This window comes from Marmota marmota, unplaced genomic scaffold, assembly GCF_001458135.2.
Source record: "Marmota marmota marmota unplaced genomic scaffold, marMar, whole genome shotgun sequence".
Lineage (NCBI taxonomy): Eukaryota > Metazoa > Chordata > Mammalia > Rodentia > Sciuridae > Marmota > Marmota marmota.
Window position 1 is genome coordinate 2,402,881 of NW_025999897.1, and position 22,533 is coordinate 2,425,413.

The window sequence follows — 22,533 nt, forward strand, 5'->3', positions numbered from 1 at the left end:
CAAAGCTGGTAGAATCTGCACCATTCATTTTGAACATTATTGTCCAAAGATATTGTACTCCCACAGCAAAAACTGTAAGTGTGCCGGGCATGGTGGGACACACCTGTAATCCTTTAGGCTTGGGAGGCTGAGCCCGAGGGATCACAAGTTCAAAGCCAGGTTCAGTGATAGTGAGGCCCTAAGCAACTTAGACCTAGTCTCAAAATAAAATATAAAAAGGGCTGGGGATATGGATCTGTGGAAAAGCACCCCTTGGTTCAGTCCCTAGTAAACGAAAACAAAAAACTGTAAGTGACACCAGTTGGCAATATAAAACAAAAACAATATTCTCTTTAACAGTGTACTTTTTTTTTTTTATTTTTTAATATTTATTTTTTAGTTTTTTTTGGCAGACACAACATCTTTGTTTGTATGTGGTGCTGAGGATCGAACCCGGGCCTCACGCATGCCAGGCGAGCACGCTACCGCTTGAGCCACATCTCCAGCCCCTAACAGTGTACTTTTAAGACCTATTCCATGATGCCTTATCTGTTGGGCTTGTTAAAATCAGGTATAAAGTCTCTGCAGATTTGGTGAAGTCCCAGAGAGTACCCTCAATCTCAGGAGTTGATTTTTCCTTTTTAAAAATTGCTTTATCTAGAGGCTGGGGCTGTAGCTCAGTGGTAAAGCAAATGCTTAGCCATGGGTTCGATCCCCAGCACCAAAATAAATAAATGGCTTTACTTACACAATTTGTCCACTTCAAGTATACAAGTTAATGTTTGTTAATGTATTGACAGAGTTGTGTGTCCACTGCCATGATCTAATTTTAGGACATTTCCATCACCCCCACTGACTGTCACTTCCTGGTTCTTGCCTCCCCTCAACACTACACCATAAGCAACCACTACTACTCTCTGTCTCCGTGACTTGTTTATTCTAGATGTTTCACATAAATAAAGTTGTATAGCATGCAGTCTTTTGTTTCTGGCTTCTTTCACATAGCATGACGTTTTGAAGGCTCATCAATGTGATTACATGTACAGGTACTTTGTTCCTTTTTTTTCTGAAAAGACTAATATTCCATTGTATGGATATACCACTTTTTATTTATCCATTCTTCAGCTGATGGCCATCTGTTTCTGCACTTTGGCTATTAGGAATAGTGTTGCCAGAGGCATTCTTGCACAAGTTTTGGTAGAGGCATATGTTTTCATTGCTTTTGGGTATGTACCTAGAGTAGAATTGCTGGATCCTGCCGTAACTAACCTTTTCAGGAACTGCCAGATGGCTACATTACTCCAAAGCAGCTGCCACATTTTATGTGCCCACAAGTAGCATATGAGGGTTCCAATTTCTCTATACCCTTGACAGCATTTGTTATTGCCCACATATTTCTTTATCCTTGGACGTTCTGGAATTTCTTTGGATCAAAATGATGATTTGATCCAAAATGATGATTTTCAAAGTAAAAACAGTCAACATACCACATGTCCAGACATGACCCGACACTGAGGCATCAATGAACTCTTATTTCTACTGGACTACTATCAGTGGGCATCTTTTCAAGTGTTTGCTACATATGAATCTGCCCACTAATGCACTAATGCTCATACAACTACAGGAAGGTCTACTACCAGGACCCCCATGTTACAGAGGAAGAAACAAGGGCACAGAGAAGTCTAGTAGCTTGCCCAAAGTCACATGATAAATACACAAGGCTGTCTGGCCCTGGAGTTCAAGCAGCCTCTTAAGAATCAGGAAAGCACGCAAGGGTTCCAGGACAGTGGAGCCTGAAGCTCAGTGGAGCCGCAGGCTTTGCTTCTCAATATGACTGGTGGCCACTAACAGCAGAAAAAGAATGTGTGCGTGTGTGTATCCCTCACGTGACAGATGTGCCCTGCTTCACACAAACCCAAAGAAGGAAAAACAGGAGTTACCTGATAGATATATTGGAGAAGTAATTACTCGTTTAAGAAATTCACAGTAGTGGTCCTTTAAATGCCTAAATATCCTAGCACCTAGAAATTTAATAATTTCTTAGGCTGCGACTGTGCGCAGCAGTAGCGCACTTGCCTGGCATGTATGAGGCACTGGGTTCGATTCTCAGCACCACATATAAATAAATAAAATAAAGATCTATCAACAACTAAGAAAAAATTTTTTTAATTTAAAATTTTTTAAAATTAAAACTAAATATGATAGTTTAGATTAACTTACATTGTAGAAGTGCTTTTAAAACCATATGCAGAACTCCAGGGAGGGCACAAATTATCAGATGCAAAAAGAAAAAATAATTACAAATAAACAAATGCTCATTAACTACGTTATCAGTCTTATAAAAAATTGTGAAGCAAGGCACAGGATAAACCCCTGTAATCTGCTACACTGGAGGCTGATAGCAGGAGGATTGCAGGTTCAAGGACAACCTCAGCACTGAATGAGACTCTGACTCAAAAAATAAAAGGGAGTAAGTAACTCAGTGGTAGGGTACCCCTTGATTCAATCCCCATTAGCACACAAAACAAAAGACAGAACAGCACACACCTGTAATTCCAGTGACTAGAGAGACTGAGAAAGGAGGTCCTGAAGTTCAAGGCCTGCCTGGGCAATTTAATGAGACCCTGTCTCAAAATAAAACTACAAAGGGCTGAGGATGTAGCTCAGTGGTAGAACACTTGCCAGCATGTATTAGGTTCAATCCCCAGTACCATGAAAAACTTTTTTTATAATGGTTGGATTTTATATAAACATCAGCCTTTTCAATAAGCAGAAAATATTCAAACCCCATAAAAAGTAAATAAAGACATCAATGACATCCCCAGATAACTATACTATCACTAAAAAAAGTCACAAAATTACCAAAAAGTTTTTAAAATTTTTGTCCACTTTACCTTGAAGAATACATTATAAAAAACACCATCAAGTAGATGAAGGAGGGCAAATATGCAGGTCTGGGGACTGCTATTTCGGGTGGCTCCTGCCTCACATACATCACATGGACTTTTGGAGAAAGACAGGATAAAGTGGTGCTACACTCAATAGTTTTCAAACCACTTTTAATTTTATTTCTTAATTTACTTTGTGGTGCTGGGGATCAAACCCAGGGTCTCAGATGCACTTGGCAGTGCTCTACCACTGAACTACAGCCCCAGTCCCAAACCACTTCCCAAGTGGCATCAGAGTCCTTTCAGTAAATAAAATATGCAGGGACATGATGGCCACTGAGGCACAGGCACAGAATGTTTCCAACCAAGAGAAGGACAGTTTGAAAGCCACTCACTGACAAGAACCCTCAGCCCAACCACTCAATGCCTCATTCACCAACCCAAATTCTCCCATGTCTGAGATTAGCACTTTACAAGATGGTTTGGAGCCAAGAAAGTTAAAGGGAATATTCGAGAAGCTGGTTTGGGGTTGATGAAGTACTTATAAACTTTTAAAAGATCATTGACTTTTAGCTTTCTTTCCTTCCACTGTCTCACTATGTTGTCTGGGCTGGTTTCAAATTACTGAGCTGCAGCGATCCTCCTGCCTCAGCTCCTAAGCAGCTGGGACTACGGGCATGTGTGCGCCACCACACCCAGGTGCTCCTTCTGACTTTTACAGGAACTGCACACGTTTTTCTCTTGCCGTCTTATCCTGTCAGCATGTGGCATGGTGTTGTCAGTGAACAGGAAAGTTCACACAGACTCTACCTTCTGTCTAGTGGAGTTCTCCGGAAGATGACCTCGCTTTCTGGTATTCTCTTCCACATTATCACATTAGATGAACTCTAAGGCCCTATGGGGAATTTCAACTTGAGATGGAGTCACTAGTACAACTGGATTTTCAAATGTTTCTATCTTTTTTTAACAGAGGACTCACATCTAGAATGTTCCACAAAGCTAGTAAGATCAAGTGCACAGAGTTTAGGGTTTTTGAATGCTGGAGGTAGAGCTACTGAAAAGTAAGTGAGAAAGGCCATTGTTGCTTGTAAAATAGGAGACAGTGGTAATGAATGAGTGTGAAGAGATAGTCTGTATACAGATCTAGTTTGGTTTTGTTTTCTTGTATCTCACTCTTTTGGGGCGGGAAGTAGGTGGACAGAGTACTGGAGATTGAACCCAGAGATGCTCTATTACAGAACTACATCCCCAACCCTTTTTATTTTATTTTGAGACAGGATCTCATTAAGTTGCCGAGGGTCCTGCTAAGTTGCCCAGATAGGTTTTGAACTTGTGATCCTCTTGCCTCAGTCTCCTCAATAGCTGGGATTACAAGTATGTGCCATCGTGCCAGGCTGGTACCTAAACGTGAAAGTAACTTTCTACTTTCTTCATCTTAATTGGGAAATTTTTATGCTTCCACATTGACAGAAATTTTGCCCATACTTAGAAGGCAAAATTTAAAACTGTTGTGTGCATGGAAGATCTTTAATACACACATCAATTTCAAAAAGGTATGCCTGCCTAATGTCCATCTGCTCAGAATCTCAGTCTTTATTCAGGCAAGGATGAAAAGGAAATAAGGGGGTAACGTCTTGAGTCCTTTTGCTGTTCTGGGCTATGTGTGATTTTATCCATAGATAGGACGGGTGGCAGGCTAGTTGGGAAAAAAATTGCAAAGAAGGCAGTTTCAGAAATTGAGGAGAGGAAGCAAGAAGAGAAAAAAAAAGTATAAGAATTTTAAAGCAAAGAGAAGGAGAGGGAGGCAAGGAATTAAATGTAAATAAGGGAGATGAGGATGAATCAGAGTCACTCCCCAAATATATGCTGTATAGGAAGAAGACGGTGGCCAAGAAGAATAGTGGGATCTGAAGGAGAAGTGGAGGAGGATGAGAGGAAGGGAGTGTGTGGCAGGCAGAGCATTAAAACAGCCGGAAAACAGCTGCTTGCCTCTCAGCCCACAGCAAGGAGATGCATCTCGGCCTCTCGGCGCCTCACGCGGAGGCTTCTGTTCATTCATTAGTTCAGTCATTGATGGAGCCTCGTCCTGTCCTCTGACATGCTGAGTCAACAGCAACTTGCTGGAGACGCAAGGCTGGGAGGGAGACGGAGCTGAATATGTGAATGAAAGCATCTTTTCTGAATGGACGAAGGTCTGCTATTGGCACTTCTAGGAAAACTGAGCAGGGACACACAATGAAGTTTCCTACAATTGAGGGCCGGACTCATCGAGGCAGAAATAAACAGAGGATGCTTGTGAATACTGATGGTTGAGCTCAATTATGCAAGGCAAAGATGTAGAGAGACAGGCTGACCACGTCAAATGCAACTGAATTGCACATAAATAACAGGATGGGAATGAGTAGGTGTGACTCTCCAGATGGAGGCAGGCATATGGCCAGGTAGGAAATTTTCAGATGGCAAGCCTTCTCAGCTAAAACCTGCAAGAATCACCTCCCTCCTTTTTTTTTTAAGCTTTATTTATTTTTTTAATGTGGTGCTGAGGATTGAACCCAGTACCTCAAACCCAGTGCTCTACCACTGAGCCACAAACCCAGCCCAAGAATCCAACCCTCTTAATCAGCTGGATAAATTTGTTGTTATTAAAATATCCATAAAATCAGAAGTGAAAACATGGTTAGACTGTTTCAGCAACACTTATCTGGATAGAAATTCAGAGTATCTTAATGATTACAAAGGCTAATAGATGGGGGGTAATTTTACATTTGCTTTATTTAATCACTGAAATGCTCTATTTTAGAGTTTGTCCACAGTCATTTGTATTTTATTTTATTGGAACCAGAGATTGAACCCAGATGCTTAACCACTTCCCCAGCCCTTTTTATTTTTTACTCTGAGACAGGGTCTTGCTAAGTTGCTGAAGCTGGCTTTGAACTTGCAGTCCTCCTACCTCAGCCTCCCGAGTTGCTGGGATTATAGGCGTGTGCCCTGGCACTGGGTATATATTTTATTTTTACAGAAAGAAATCTTCCTTTGCAAAATCATTCCACTTGTGTCATTCTCACCAACTTGAATTGAACATAACTCCATAGATATTGGTAAACTGTGGAAAAGAAATCATATTTTCTAGTAGACCAAGTAGAAAATAAAACAACAAAGAAAAGGAGATCTCCTAGGACAATCTTCTATTGAACATCCCTACAAAAATACTTTTCTTTTCTACGCAAAGTAATGCTGAGTGACAATCTTGCAATGTTACGTTAAAGAAGCATATTTTCTATTCTCTCCCCTCAAAATGGCTGGATTAATTTTCTCTGAAGAACAAAGAAGTGCTTGGGAACAGCCAGCACAATGAAAGTGGGGTAACCTGAGCACACAAACTCTCTGTCCCAAACTCCGCTTCACCAGGTGTTAATTTGTGGAGACAAGCTCCAAGTCCACAGAAGGGCCCTGGCACATCTGTGAATATGCTGCTTTACAGGTTCACATGTTAAAAGGATTGGTCCCCAAAGTGGGGCTTTTGGGAGGTAGTAGGCCTTTTGGGGAGGCCTCATGAGAAGACCTTAGGTCACTGGAGGGTGGAGTGCCCACAAAGGACAGAGTGGGCTCCAGGTCTCTTCCTTCCTCTTTTACATCGCAGTCATCAGGTTAGCAGTTTTGCTGAGCCCCCATGCACTCCAGCAGTGATGTGTTATCTCACCACAGGTCTAGTGACAGGGCCAATCATCACGGACTGAAACCTCCAACATAGTGAGCCAAAATAAACCTCTTTTCTTAAAAAGCTCATCACCCCAGGTAATTTGTTATAGTGACAGACCACTGACTAACACAGAAACATCACTGAATGCATCAAATCCCTGTATCCTAGTGTCCTGCTGCCTTTGATGTGTACCTTAACAGAAGTGACTTTGCTTGAAAAGGAACTTATGTGTTCTGTGTCACCTGATTCTAAAACAACAAAACATTTTCATTACTGTTGGCATTCTTCAAAAAACTTTGTTGTTTGAATAATAATAACCTTCAGGTAACATATAACTAAAATTTAAAAAAGGATAATATTTACTGAAATAGAATTGGTCCATTGGCTTCTTTAATGGGTACATTATAGCCCTGGCCCTGAAGCAAGTTTCTGGAACTTCCATTTATTTTAAAAGGTTGATTTTGCAAAAATCTATGCATGGTTTATTCAAAATTCATGGATAAATAAGTGTGGGAGGGACTGTGGCTGTGGCTCAGTGGTAGAGCGCTTGGCTACCACGTGTAAGGCGCTGGGTTCAATCCTCAGCACTGCATAAAAATGAAATAAAGATATTGTGTCTACCTATAACTAACTAACTAAATAAATACATGTGGGAAATATTGTATACCACAGTTCCCTTTGGAGATCCAGAGTGCACTTTAGCTAGTAAAGGCTTGGAGAAGCCTAGAAGAATGAAATCTGTTGGCTCTGTATGTCCCTTCCCTTACTTAATTGGCTGTGTACCACCATAAATGGTAGTTATAAATGGTTCTAGCTTACGTCCATCCAAATTCTCTATCATCTTCTCCATGAGGGTCCTCTTCAGTGCCCTCAACTGCAGGGCTGTTCCCTAACATGTCCCTGCTTATATGGCCCTGTTCCTAAGGAAATGAAACTTTCCCTTGTCCCAAAAATCAAGTACAAAATTGGATATTAGAACTAGTTGTGATGTAGATACAAGTTATTTCCTAATCAGCTAACTTGCATCTCCATGCCCCACAGAAGGGACACTTGGAGATGGCCAGATGGTTCTCTAATCAGCCTGGGATGATAAATGTATTCTTCCCTGGACTTATCTCTGATTTCCTAGTTAATACAGTTTAGTAGCTACAGCTACTCTTTGGTTGGAAGGTCAGGGAGAGGAGGCTTAAGAAGGGAGAGAGGGCCGAAGAACGGAGGTCGTTGGTCTATATCTCTTTGGGTTACCGGGGAAGCTCATGAGGCCCAGATTGTAAGTGAAATTCCCACCCAAGACAGTTCACTGCTTCCAGAAAAATACTCCAATCTCCCTACTGCCACTCCTGGGAAGATAACCTGAGTTCACACTGGGTGACTGATGACAGGTTCTAACTGTGAACAGCTTTTGCTCTCTTCCCCAGGCTTGTCTAAACCAGCCCTCAACAATACCATCTCTCATGGCAGCTTAATACTGTTTGAGGCTCTCATTAGTCATTTCATCCTCCCTGCGCTCTTACAATTTTCTTTTCCTACTTGTGTTGTCTAAATAATGAAAATGTTGGGTAACAGTGGACTCTTCCCCTTCTCTCCCTGTGGAACGGTCACCATTTTAACTAATGGGAAGGTGTATCCCGTTTGTCTTTGCCTCTTCCATGGATTCTTTTTTTTTTTTTTTTTTTTTTTTTTTTCCCTTTTTGGTATTAGGGATTGAACCCAGGGATGGTTCACCACTGAGCCACATCCCCAGCCCCTTTTTAAAAAATATTTTATTTAGAGACAGGGTCTTGCTGAGTTGCTTAGGGCCTTCCTAAGTTGCTGAGACTGGCTTTGAACTCACAATCCTCTTGCCTCAGACTTCTAAGCTGCTGGGATTATAGGCATGCTCCACTGCACCTGGCTTCCATGGATTTTTTTTTTTTTTTTGGTGGGGGAACTGGGGATTGAACTCAGGGGCACTCAACCATTGAACCACTGACCAACATCCCCAGCCCTACTTTGTATTTTATTTAGAGACAGGGTCTCACTGAGTTGCTTAGCGGCTTGCTTTTGCTGACGCTGGCTTTGAACTTGAGATCCTCCTATCTCAGCCTCCCAAACTGCAGAGTATACAGGCATGTGCCCAGCTCTCCATGGATTCTTAATAAAGGATATTGTGATGGAGAGGAGTGGTCATGAAGCAACGTATATATACATTCTAGGTCACTGTTATCAACTCACTATAACTGAGGATCTTCAAATTCCTACAAAAGAGAAAAAAAATCCTTTCTCCTTTGTTACTACTGAGGCTAAATTGATGCCACTGAGTTATGTTCATCTTCAAGAGAAATTTTCTTTTTTTTTTTTTTAAGCTCTAGTAGAAAACAAAGGCAATTACTTTGGAAGGCAGCTAGTCTCCTTGGGCACCTTGCTTTGTGCCTTTTCAAATTTCAGGAGAGTCTGCAAGTTTCGATAAACTGGTTAAATGGTCAGTCTTCTGGAAAACTTGTTATTGTGTTCTTCTTTGTTTACTATATAATTGAGATTTTTCCCCATAATCAGGTTAAAGATATTTTTCCACTTCCTGGCCAAATGGCATTTCCATAGAATTCTAAACACACACAACCACTCACAGTGATGAAAAAGCTTCTCTGCCTTGATAATGAGGAAAATGTCAAAGTCCTAGATGACCCTAAGTACAAAGTTCACTAGCCTGGGTTTTGTCACAGAAGGGGGCAGTACCAGGTCTAAGTAACAGGCTGGACAGTCAGATGCAGACCTCGTGATCCCAGGTGCAGGCACACTAGCGCTCTGGCAGAGACACTGGTCAAGAGTTCTCAGAACCCTGGAGCTGCCTCTCTGAGAAAGGAAGGGCACAGTGACCCTACTTGTGACTCTGGCGTTGGAGAAGTTTTTCTTTTGGGTGGAGAGCAGGAAATAAGGAGACTGAGAAAGACATCAAAAAGATGAATTTAGGATTAAAGGATTGGGGGATAAAGAGCTCAATTAAAATGCACTTAAAACAGGAAGGAAGATGAAGGACACTGAAAGCATCTGTCATAAATCCTGGGCGCAGACCTGTACTCAGAGCACAGGGTGGGCTCTTTAGCCCAGGCTGTTGTGGGCAGTGTGAGAACCCAGCTGGGTCCAAGTCGGGGGGGCGGCAGCTTCAAAATGTGCTCTGTAAGCCTGAAGGAATAAACCTGGGGCAGACAGAGAAAAATCCAGATCCCTAGTCCTGGGGAGTTGGAAAGAAAAGCTGTCCTATATTTGGGATGGAAAATAAAAGCAAACTAGTCAGCAACAATGTGGAGTCCCTGAGGAGAACTGGATCTAGACCTTGACCTGACATTCCAAGCACCATGATCTGCCCTTTAGGTGGCCAGGATCCAGCACCTGCCTCCTGGGCTGGAGTGGGCATGCTAGGGACTGATCGAACCTGACCCCCCAGCGTGACAGTGTCCAAAGATGGGCCTGGGGGAGCTAATGAGGTTCAGATGAGGGGATTAGTACCCTTAGAAGAAGAAAACTGAAAGCTTGCTTTCTCTCCTCACCATGTGAGAATGCAGAGACCTCTCACCAGGAACGAATTGACCTGCACCTCCATCTGGAACTCCCAGCCTCCAGAAATGTGAGAAGTAAGTGTCTTGTAGTTTAAGCTCCCAGTCTATAGTATTTTGCTATCAGCCCGAGCTGACAAAGGGCGGCAGGTGTCTGCAGTGGGGCTTTGCTATCCCTCAAGTCACCGAAACGTCTCCTGCTCCTAGGAATCTTACCACACTTCATCACATGGCACTTCTCTCCTTTCTACAGTTCTCTGTGCCTCAACCATGACACTTAATGTGGCACTGGTCTTCCTCGAAACACTGATAGTTATGAGTTCATCTGATTCAGTTTAACTTCTCCCAACTCGGCCCGATAAATCCACTTCCTGAACCAATCCCAACCGAGGCAGGAGACCCCTCCCAGTTGATCCCACAGGGCATCTGACTTACTGTGCATGCCAACTGCAGGGCAGCTTCCTGGCTCATAGAGTTCCTATCCCTTCTCTTCCCTTGGCCCTCCCGAGTCGGCAGATTCTCATAGCGTGATTACTATACTTGGGTCTCTAAGACTAGTTCTGCCACATGGCTGCCTCTTACCCATCGGGTTGCCAGATAAAATAAGACAACAGTCTTCTAGTGTAACTATGTCCTGTGCAATATTTGGGACATACTTATGCTAAAAAATTACTTACTGTTTATCTGGACATTTAAATTTAGCTAAACATTTTCTATTTTTAAATTTTTTTATTTGTTCTTTTTGTTATACGTGACAGTAGAAACCATTTTAATATAGTACATGCTTGGAATATATCTTATTCTAATTAGGATCCAGTCTTGTGGATGTACATGATGTGAGATTCACTGTGGTGTATTCTGTCACGAGCCATCCATGGGCTGTGGGGACTATGTTGCTCATCGTAGCCTAATGAGGGGAACGTCCCGTGGCACCCCCACAGGGACTGACCACCTGATGCAGGTGAACTTCCCCCTCAAGCTCTGCCAGAGATCCCACACAGCACCTGAGATGGGTGAAGCAAGACTCTGCCCTTAAAACCTTATCCCTGCCTTTGATGTCCCCTGATACAAATAAAGCAAGTGTGGGCTCCATTTTGCTTTTATCAGTGAGGAAGCTCGATCCCTGAGATTGGCCAGCCCATCCCGCCCCCACTTTCTAAAAATGTTTTCTGTATCCCATGGTTCTTTCGCCGTTCTATTTTTCTTAGCTTTTATTTCGCGGCCAGCCCATTCCAACAAGGGGGACTGCATTTCCGTCACTTGCACGAACATGGGAGAGAGTATTTATATGTGTACATAGGAAAGATATGTCAGATTCATTCCAATGTCTTTCCTTTTCGTATCCCCCTTCCTTCCCTCCATTCCCCGTCGTCTAATCCACTGAACTTCTATTCTTCCCTCCCCCTTATTTTGGATTAGTTTCCACATATCAGAGAGAACACTCAACCTTTGGCTTTTGAGGATTGGCTTATTTCACTTAGCATGGTATTTCCAGGTCCATCCAATACTGGCCAATGTTATAAAGTCATTCTTCTTTATGACTGAATAATATTCCACTGTGTACATACACCACACTTTATCTATTCATCTATTGAAGGGCACCTAGGTTGGTTCCATAGCATAGCTATTGTGAATTGAGCTGCTATAAATACTCATGTGGCTGTGTCACTGCAGCATGCTGATTTTAACTCCTTTGGGTATAAACTGAGGAGTGGGATACCTGGGTCACATGGTGGTTCCATTCCTAGTGTTTTGAGGAATTTCCATACCGCTTTCCAGAGTGGTTATACTGATTTGCAGTCCCACCAACAACATTCTCTATTTCTGTTTATCAACTCTCCCAGCACCACGTGATTAGATGACATACCTAACACTGATGCATCCTGCCTTGGGGACCAGAGCCCTATGCCTGGGACTCAAGCCTCGGCCTCAGCCCAGGGCCTTGCTTTCACATGGCTCTGCTTGTCTGGCGGGATTCCCCAGAACTACTCCTCTGCCCTCCATTCAAGACCTCTGCTGGCAGCTCAGTCTGGAGCTTGTCCAGCCCGGTGGACAGGTCTGTTGCCAGCCTGCCCCCAGCTGAGTAGCCTCTTGGTTCCCATAAACCCCATGACTTGCTGATGAACCCAGGCTTTGACTGGAATGTCCAGCTATTTCCCACTGGACTGTGACCCCAAGGGGCAGGAGGACTTTCCTCAATGATGCCATGATGTTCTACATATCACGGGTACTTAATAAATGACAGTTAACCTCAGACGGAAATACACAGACAATTGAACTGGGAAAGAGGTTGTAAAAATAGGGGCAGGATAATGAGAAAGCAGATAAAAGAGGCCAGGTAATATTCTGAGTCAATAGAAACGAGTGAGTATGAGATGGTGCAACTGGAACTAACTTCCTCTTTGTATGTTTTGATCCCAAACTTTCTCCAAAAAGAATTTTTTAAAAATTATTTATCTTTAAAAGTCTAATTATCTGGACCCAGTGGCACATGCCTGTAATTCCAGCTACTGGGGAGGCTGAGGCAGGAGGATTATAAGTTTGAGGCCAGTCCCAGCAACTTAGTGAGACCCTGTCTCAAAATAAAATAAGTAGGGCTGGGGATGTAGCTCAGTGGTAGAACACTTGCTAGCATGTGTGAGGCCCAGGGTTCAATCCTCAGTACTACAATAAAAATATAAATAAATGAAAGTCTGATTACAGGTACAGGAATACTCTGGGACAGAAGTTGGAAAGAAGTAAAGACCACAAGCCCCTCAGAAGTCCTCAGAAGTGACCAAGGTTTATAGTAATGGAGGCTGGCTCAGAGTACTGCCTTGGCATTGTCCAGAGCCATGTATTCACTCTTTTTCCTGAACCTCAGTCCTTTATATAGTACATTCTTATGAGGTATTTTGGTCACAGTGACAAAAATCTAACACCATTTATACTCCCGTAGAGATTCCATTTTTAAGGATGTCTTGGGTTGAGTATTTACCATGCATTGAACACCAGGCTAAGTTTTCAAGGAATTACGTAATGTAACTTTACATCCTCCTTATGAGATAGTTATTGCATTTCCCCACATACAAGTAAGGAAATGGGGGCTTAAAGGAAGATAATCTACACAGCCCCCAATGGGCACTGGAGACAGGTTTCAGCCCATTCCAAAGTCTGTTTCTTGATGATTATGCAATGGCTACAGGCAGCAATCTGGGGGTGCTGATGCAGGGAAGCATCAGGCTGCCTGTGGCCACAGACAGTGTGCTGACAGCCTTCTCTGCCTTAGACCTGGGGTCGGCCAACTCACCTGGGGCCGGCCAACTCACCTGGGGCCAAACTTGGCCCACTGCCTGGGTGTGCATGACCATGCCAAGTGGTTTACATGTTGTCTATGGCTGCTGCTGCTATGATAGAAACTGTATGGCCCACTCAGCAGAAATTGTTGATGATATAACCCTCTACAGAAAATGTTTTCCAACCCTTATGTCAGGCCACTGAAGCCTTCTGCTAATTGCTCTAGAAAGGAGGGATTTTCCAAATTTTAGAAAAAAAAGGAAGAGAGAGCAGTAGTCCCCTAATTTGGGCAAAAACCACTATATATATTCTATCATTTCATAAAAGACAAGATTTTAATACTTAAGTATAAGGGGATATAATTACCAATAGTACTTTGGGTGAAATAAATTTAAATGTATGAAAAACTTTGATACTATTTGTATAGATGACTCCATAGCACCTGTCAGCCCTCCGAACCTGTGTATCTGTCATTCATTCATGCACTCACTCTGTCAGACCATATGATTTATTGAGCACCTACTATGTGCCAGGTACTATACCCATACTAAGGGCATGATGAATCATTTCCCTCTATTTCTTTTACCATCTGTCTTTCCTTTGGTTGTTTGGATTGAAATAAAAAAAAAACAAAAAAACCTTTTAACACAATTCAATTAACCATTTTCTTGTTATGACAGCCTGATGGTATATCACTGGGGAAAATGATCCATTTGAAAATATCACAACACAATAATATGGGGTCTCTCTCTTTCTCTTTTAGTGTACATAATGACTTGAGAAACTTAGGGCAGGAAGATATTTATCAAGCCACAGAAACTGTCCACTCCAGATCTCTGAGGGTAACTGTTCACACATATATCTTTCCATTTTGAAGTTCTCTAATATAAAAGCTCCACCTCCCAATAATTCCTCAAATCCCTTAATACCATGTTGCTAGAAACTATTCTTCTATGATAGTGAATGTATCCCCAATAAAGCAGTCAAGTCATTTAAAAATTATAAGCAAAAGTTAATTATACAAAGTGACTATCCAGGTACTTCAAAAGTTAATTATAAAGTGACTATCCAGGTATATTCTTGAACAAATGAGAACATTCAAATTGTTGCATTACATATAAACTATGTAACATGTCTATGCTTAAATATATCTGATTCAGAATTATTCCTTTTAAAAAAACTATCACATTGATAAGACAAATACAAGGAATGTTCCAATTACTCCACTGATCATTGGATATTTAAAAAAAAATATTGATACTTACTGTGTATTCTGATTCCAGATATTCATTTGAAGAAAAGGGAAAAGAAAAAAAAAAGATAAGAATGATTTAGACCATATTTATGTGTAACACACCACAGAACTAAAAAATACGGAGTTATAATTATAATTATTAAAAATGAACTATAATTATTAAAAATGTAGTAAAGAAACCTTCCCAAAATTAGATTTTCATAAATACTAATGTCTCCATTTCTGTTCTGAAACTATTTTAATAGGTTGTGGCTGGGCAGATAAGAACAGGAAGACAAGATTCAATTAGCCTATAGGTTTGTGGCTAATTAAAAACCCAAGAGTTGGCATTCTACAAGCAGAATTAAAGACTAATAATTCCAGTAAAGCATTTCATTAACCACAAAGGAAATCTTCTAAGTGGAAAAGTAGCTTTTATAACCAGTACAAAGAGCTTGTTATAAGAATGTGCAAACGGCATCTTGGAATTTGGTGTATTCAAGAACAGGAACCAAACCTAGATTTGGGGGGGCCATGGTTTCTGGTACAGTATTCAGTACAGAGAGTTTATAAGCACTTCTCTAGGAGGAAGGTGATCTTAAAGATTTTCATATTTTATTCCAATAACAAAGGAAGTCACTGGGAGCAGAAAGACTCAGTAGAAATTTTTACACAAATTATAATCAATTGGGGTGGGGCTGTAATTCAAACAAGCCAAAATAAACCACTTTAGAGATGAATCACAGGGAGAAATAGGAATAATAAAACCTCAAGAGACTAGGACTAGGTCTTCACCTCCCTTGTCGATGGCTGTTTATTACAGTCACTCCTGGGAGGAAGACGGAATGGCTTAGCTGAACCCCGCCCCCTGCCAGCCCTGTATGGATTATCGGTTCTAACTCAGTGAAATTCCACTACTGCTGTGTCCTGGCATTTACCACATGTGGCATACTGCTTGTGCTAAGGACTTACCTGTAATTGTGTAAGGATAATAGTTCCAAGCCTTCTCTGTCACATAAAATATTTTTGGGACAACAGCTCTAGCCCAACTTGGCAGTTTGCTAAGAGGAAAGAAAAAAAAAAAAAAGATATTAGAGCCTGTTCAGAACCTGGCCACATTACTGATCTTTCTGGATAAATTGCTAGAGAAATCAGGGATTCTCAAGCATCTCTTCTCTCTATGCCCTTCACTTCCCTATCCCTGTGCTTTTACCTGTGGCTGAGCATTTCCTGTGCATACTCATGTTCTCTCAAATGCATAAAGGCAGGAGGCTATAGCCTCTTTTGGAGGAGGGAGGCTCCTAGGGCTGTAAACCTGGCTTCTTTGATTGGAGAGTTTGGAGCCTGGGAGGCGCCACGTTTGGAGAAGTCAGCCAACCCGGCCTTGGTCTCTTAGGGTGCCGTGGAGGAAGTGGTCTACGGGGATGCTTAAGCCCAAAGTGGGGGAAACAGAGGCCAGCTTCAACCCAGCAACCTGTATGAGTGGCCTTTCAAAAATGGGCAAAAGCAATAGAGGCGAGAAACTTGGAGACATGAAAAAAAAAACATCACCGCTTGATGGCTATAGTTGGTTGAATGGTGTCCCTCAAAATAATGCAGTAAACTCGTACTGTGACCATGATCTCATATAAAAGCAGGGTCTTTGCAGATGTAATTAAGGATCTCAAGATGAAATAATTTTGCATTATGTTAGTCAAACTCTAATTACTAGAACCCTTATAGGAGAAAGAAGGAGGAAATTTGAGACTCCGACACCCAGAGGGAAGGCCATGTGAAGATGGCAGCAGAAAGCAGAGTGGGGCAGCTGCAGGCCGAGGGACGTCAAGGACTGCTGCAGACAGCAGAAACCGGCCGAGGGCATGGAACAGATGCCCTGCAGAGTCCCCAAGCAATCCAACACTTCCATCACCTCGATTTCAGACTTCTGGCCCCCAGAACTCTGAGAGAATAAATTTATATTGTTTTAAGCCACTTCGTTTGTGGAAATTTGTTGTGTCAGCACCAGGAAATTAATCCAACGACAGAGTCATTCATTTGGAGCAAGGGCCTGGACAGTCACTTGCAAAAACACATCCTCAAAAGGCACAAGGTCCTAAGGTCTTTTGTACATGCAATACTAATTAACTTCTGTTGTGTTTTCCTTCAGAGGCAAGCCCTACAGTGAGCACAGGGCCAGAGAATTCCTCAAACATCCTTATAATATTTAAGAAACTTATAAGGCAATCTAGTTTTTAAACTGATCTACATGATTTTTATCCCCCTCCCCCCACAGCAACATATCCGGGATTTTTCTGCTTCTTTCCTGTTCCAGTGCCTACAGCAATGTCTGGGATGCTAACATCACACAGTGGATCAGACCTAGGGAGATGACGTAGATGCTCAGCCCCTTAGGGCTGTGTGTTGGCAGTAAAGAGCATCAAGAAGCAGTTCTGAATTCCAAGTTGATAAAACCAGGAGAGGGAGGACATCAAACCAGTTGAGCCCCAAATCCCAAACCCCTCTTGGATGTGAAACCTAAATGACAACAAGGGCCTGTCAAATACTGTGTACCTTGGGTGTCTTCTCAAATTGTTTCTCTTATTTCTGACAGTAGCCAGGCCCAGCTTTTGAAAAGACAAATGTGTATTTTCAATGGTTGGCCGGACCTAACTCAAAGCTCTGGGCTGTTGATCAGGGTTGAAACAGATGGGTGAGTGTCAGCCCACGGCCCTGGGTCTCAGGTGGGCTGCAAGAGACAACGAAGCTGCTTTAAAATCCACCTGACACTTCTTGCTTCTCTAATGCAGAATTTCTCACTCCCATAAAATCATCTCCACAGTAACTGCTCATTTACCTTATATTCTGCTTCTCAAAGGATGGGCGGCTCCCTGGCAGGGGTTTTTATAGCTTTTGCTGATGACCGATTCCATCAGTGACTTTGGAGGGCAACTGAGGTTGACATTGAGTGGGAAAATCCCACAGGCTTGCTTGCAGGAAATAGTCTTGAGCAAGACTTCCCCTGGGGTCCTTTCTGTTTGAACCCACACCCCAAAGTGATGCGCCAATGAATGTGTAGGGAAATGCAGATTCAAGTCTTGGGCACATATGCTTTTATGCTTTTAATGGACTGAAACAGGGTTGGAGATTCTTCTCAAAGTAAGCAAGCCATTTTTTAGCTTAGATGAAGTGCATATGTCTCTTTCAAGCCCAGAGCCTGCTCCCACAATTCTCTTGTGCAGAGAGGTTCCATCTCTGCTTCACTTCTCCTTAAATGCACTAGGCTCCTCCTGTGTAGCACTCTGAAGGCCTAGGTGCCTTCTCCCTCCATAATTCATTCTCTCTAGCATTTAAAAAGCCTCCCAACAGAACCACTTTCCTAAGTAACAGTCATTTTCTGGAAGGAAGATGAAACCAATGACAATTTTCCATTCATGCTGAGACCTTTCCTATTTGCAAACAGTCATGACTCCAGAATCTAGAAACTTCATTGTAGCTGTGCATCCACCAACTCATGAAGGATAGGCCAAACTACTGTCAATCACCTTTTCCAGTGAGATGCCCTAAAAAACACAAGTATCCAGCCAAGATGGCTGCTAGGATTTTGTATGTCTGGAGAGGAAACCCTTCTGGTATAAGACATTTATTGGGTCAAGTACAGCAGGTTGGGACCACTTGTTTGCAACAAGTTCCGTGATGTTTGCTATAGTTTGGATGTTAAATGGTCCCCGGAGGACCATGTGTTAAAGGCTTGGTCCCTAGGGTGGTGCTATTGGGAGGTGGTGGGACATTTTGGAGGTGGGGTCCTTAGGTCATTAGGGACATGTCTTTCAAAAGGGATTTGGGTACCCCAGCTATTTCCTCTTCCTCTTTTGCTTCCTGGCCATGAGGTGAGTAGTTTGCTCTGCCATGAGCTCCCCTTTCCCACATTGTCACATGAAACCTCCATCAGAGGCCTAAAAGCAATAGGTCTGCCTGATCATGAACTAGAACCTTTAACACTGTAAGCCAAAATAAACCTGAACACTTTATAAGTTCATTGTCTCAGGTATTTGTTATAGTGACAAAAAGCTGACTAACACAATGCTATTTCAGTATTTCTAAGCCCACTAACAGACCTCCTTTCCGTCCCCCTTCCCACAGAACACATCATTATTTGAATCATTTATGTCTGAGAAAGTAAAACTTATTTTCCCCTGCAGCAGTGATTTATGAGGACCTGCAAAGGAAAATGGAATTAAATTAGTTCCCACTGTTGCTGTCACTTTCACGATATACACTGTCAATTCTAAGAAAAAGCCTGTCATTCATACTCACTACCAGGTGTCAAACAAAAGCCTCTCTTCTAGAAAGACGGCAAATTTGAGTCAAGTCCTTAATCCATGCTCAGGCCAGGACCAAATTTCCCAATGGGCCACCTCTCCAACACTCAGGACTTAGAGACATTTAAATTCTAAAGCTTTTCTAGAATCTGAACACATGCTACTGTGACATGATATTCAACTGCTTCATATTCCCCTAAGACGGCTCTGTCAATGCCTCTCAGACAGACTTCAAAGTGTTTGGTTTTCTTACTTTCTTTAGTATGAAAGAGAACATAATCCAGCCAGGTGGCCAACTCATCCTGGCTTACCTGGGACTTTCCTGGGTTTAGCCCTGAAATTCCCATGTGCCAGAAGATCACTCAGTCCCAGGCAAATTGGGACACTTAGTCACCCTAGAGTCCTGGTTCTTAATAGTGGGTATTTTTGTCTCCCCCCATGATAACCATGACAAATAGTTACCAGGCTCCAAATTCAACAGAAGCAAGACTGAGGAACTTGGTACACTGTTTCTCCTCTCATGTAGTCCCAAGGTTCCCTATATCACAACTGACCAGACTAGAAGGCCTGGGGAAGGTGGGTTCTGAACTGGCCTCAGGTTGAAGGTGTTTAGCTGCTTCTCAGACCTTCTGGGAAGAAAGTATAAAGGTCCATCAGAAGCTTCTGGTGTTTACAATCCAGATTGTCTCAAAGTTTCCCCTCGGATCTAATCTCACATTGCAGTATATGCTCACTTGGGACCTGATCCAGGAGGTAGTGAACATCATTAGGCTAAATGTGGTCTAAATGGAATCTAATTTCATTTTCTCAACAGGAGTCAGAATTGTGACAGTCTTAACTGGAAATCTGAAACTTAAACATTCCCAGCAGAAAAGACGGACCAGGGATTTTCTCCTAAACAGACACCTAAACCTAAATCCTGTCTCTTCCTGCACTGAGATTATGTTCAAATGACAGGAGTTCATTTTAAAGGGGACCCCACTACCCTGTATCCTCATTTCCCTCTGATCCAGGAGGAATATTCTGACCTTTCATTTCTTCTTTGTGGTGAAATTTGACATTTGACAACGATTTGATAATAATCGATGGCCCTTATCCAGTTGTACGAACAGTGATTTCTGAGGTCTCTAAATTTCTTCTTCAGCTATTCTGATTCATTCACTTACTCTTCTAAATGGTCGTTGGCTGGTCTTTCACTTGTGCTCTTAATGTAATTGTTTATATAGCAATAAGGAGATGAGCAGAGTTTCCAGACCACAGCTATCACCTGCAGGAGGCTGAGCTGCTGTGCTTCATCCACAGGAACTGCCCAGAAACAAAGTTCCTTGCACTTGGACAAAGACCCCACCAACTTAAACTCTGGGCTAGGTTTGGGGAAAGGGGGCCTGTGTTATGCAGATTCTTTGAAGGCTCTGCTTGAATGGCATTAGGGTAATGTGGTCAGCGGGCTGGGGAGCTCCCAGGAAACAGTCACTCATGTCAACATCATCTTTCAGGGGTGAGGCAGAGCCAAGGTGGAAAATGCTTAGCTGGATGCCCTCTAAGATCCCAATCAGGCCAAAACTTTCCATCTCTATAACTTCCTGTGAGAGTACTTGAGGAAGCAGAGTGTTCTTAAGTATTGAGATTGGTAACAGAACAGAATAGCTTGGACTGAGAGGTATGAAAGGAGGAAGCCCTTCACACACTCTAGTACTTCCATAGCACTCTCACCTTCATATATATATGTGTGTGTGTGTGTATGTATATGTGTATGTATATACATATATATCTCCTTATATGCTAATTATATTAATAATGTAAAATCTAGAATGTTCTCTGTTGTGGTTGTAGTGCACTCTTGGCTACTCCCACCTACAGTGCAAGTCCCACCTGGGCAAGGACCTTTGTTCTGTTCAGTGTAGCATCCCCAGCATCTAGAAAGGTACTCCATGAGTATTTTTTTCAAAGAATGAAGATTATATATCCAGAAGTCAGAAAGGACTATGAATCTTCTTCTGACTAAGAATCTTCTTTGAAGTAAGCATGGAAACAAGTTATCAGGCCAGAACCTCTTACTGGGACACTCTCTCCACTACCTGAGCAGTGGCCTCTCCCAAAGCCACATGAGCTCTAAGCATTAAGCTGACTCTGGGGAATCTGGGAAATGGCATTGATTTGCTCAGCAGAGTTGGTAGAATCTGCTGATAGAATAGGAAGAAGAAATGGGATAGAGAGCACAGAGCCATGGCAGCAAAGTTCCACCACTGTGCTGTTAGGTAAAAGGACCAGCTGGCGGCTTTGCATGCCCTGTCAAAAAGGATCCATGACTTCTAGAAGCTTTATCTTCTGCTACCAAATCACCAGAGGCCAGGAGAGATTGCTGTGGAAGGTAAGGGCACGGAGTGGGGAGAATGCTATTTTCCCCGTGCAAATCAATTGAGGCATTAGTCGGGATCACCATTAGAAGCTGGCAAGGCTCCCTGACTGGCAGCTGCCAGCACAGCCTAATAATCCAGCAGCCGTGGTGGTGACACTCATGACTAAAAAACAAGCCTAAAAATAGGCTCTATCTTTCCTCCCATGCTCCGCTCCCTTCTCCCCCCATGGGCTTCATTGGGAAGGGACTAGAGAGATGCTTTGGATGGAGTGAAAACAAAAGGTGACAAAGGAAAAGTCCCCCATCATGTGTTTCTGGGTGACAGTTTTATTTAGAATCATTATTCCAAGCCTGGCCTCCTTTTTCTGGATGTCAACGGAAACCAGGAGTTTTGAAGACAAGACAAGAAAGACCACTTATTTGGTCAACCGAACTGGATCAAAGACCCAAGGACAACTACCAAATGTACTTCTGTATTAGACTCCATGTAAATGGACGATGCGTTAGTGCTAATATACTAAATGTATTAGGCAACCACCAAAGTGTATGGTGCACCCAGCCAAGTATCAGATGCTGTAGGAAGTGCTGGAGGGCGGAGCAACTCCACAGTCCCTGGGAAATGTGAGAGATGCATGTCGTTTTAAAGGCACATTTGACACACTTATAAAATGGGCAAAGGATTTGAATAGACAGCTCAAATGAAGATATGCAAATGGCCAATATATATACAAGAGATGCTCAGCATTATTCATCATTAGAGAAATACAAATTAAAACACTGGGCTGGTGTCATGGCCCAGTGGTAGAGCGCCTGCCTAGCATGTGTGAGGCACTGGGATCGATTCTCAGCACCACATACAAATAAATGAATAAAATAAAGGACATCAACATCGATAAAAATTAAAAACAAACAAACAAACAACCACCAGATACTGCTTCACACCCAACCGGAGGGCTATGATCAAAGAGACACACGATAGCCAGCTTCACTTACTATGTGGGAAAAGTGAAACTTTCATGTGTTGCTAGTAGAAATATAAAAGGGCCAGGGCTGGGGTTGTGGCTCAGTGGTAGGGCACTCACCTCACACGTGCGGGACCCTGGGTTCGATCCTCAGCACCACATAAAAATAAATAAGTGAAATAAAGGTATTATGTCCAACTACAATTAAAAAATAAATAAATAAATAAAAGGTCTAGTGCCTTTGGAAAACAGTCTGGAAGTTCTTTTCCCTGCTATTGGTCGTCAGGGCTGGGTCTGTAAACCC

General features: G+C 42.5%; 1 protein-coding gene across 1 annotated transcript in view; it reads right to left on the reverse strand.

Annotated features, from left to right (window-relative positions):
* Pitpnc1 (phosphatidylinositol transfer protein cytoplasmic 1) overlaps window positions 1–22,533 on the reverse strand; it is a 189,141-nt gene that overhangs the window by 101,046 nt on the left and 65,562 nt on the right. Inside the window, exons 3-4 of the mRNA XM_048798202.1 lie at window positions 15,583–15,671; window positions 14,642–14,649 (exon numbers count right to left, since the gene is read on the reverse strand). Coding sequence (XP_048654159.1) covers window positions 14,642–14,649; window positions 15,583–15,671 — 97 coding nt within the window. The remainder of the gene's footprint in view (window positions 1–14,641; window positions 14,650–15,582; window positions 15,672–22,533) is intronic.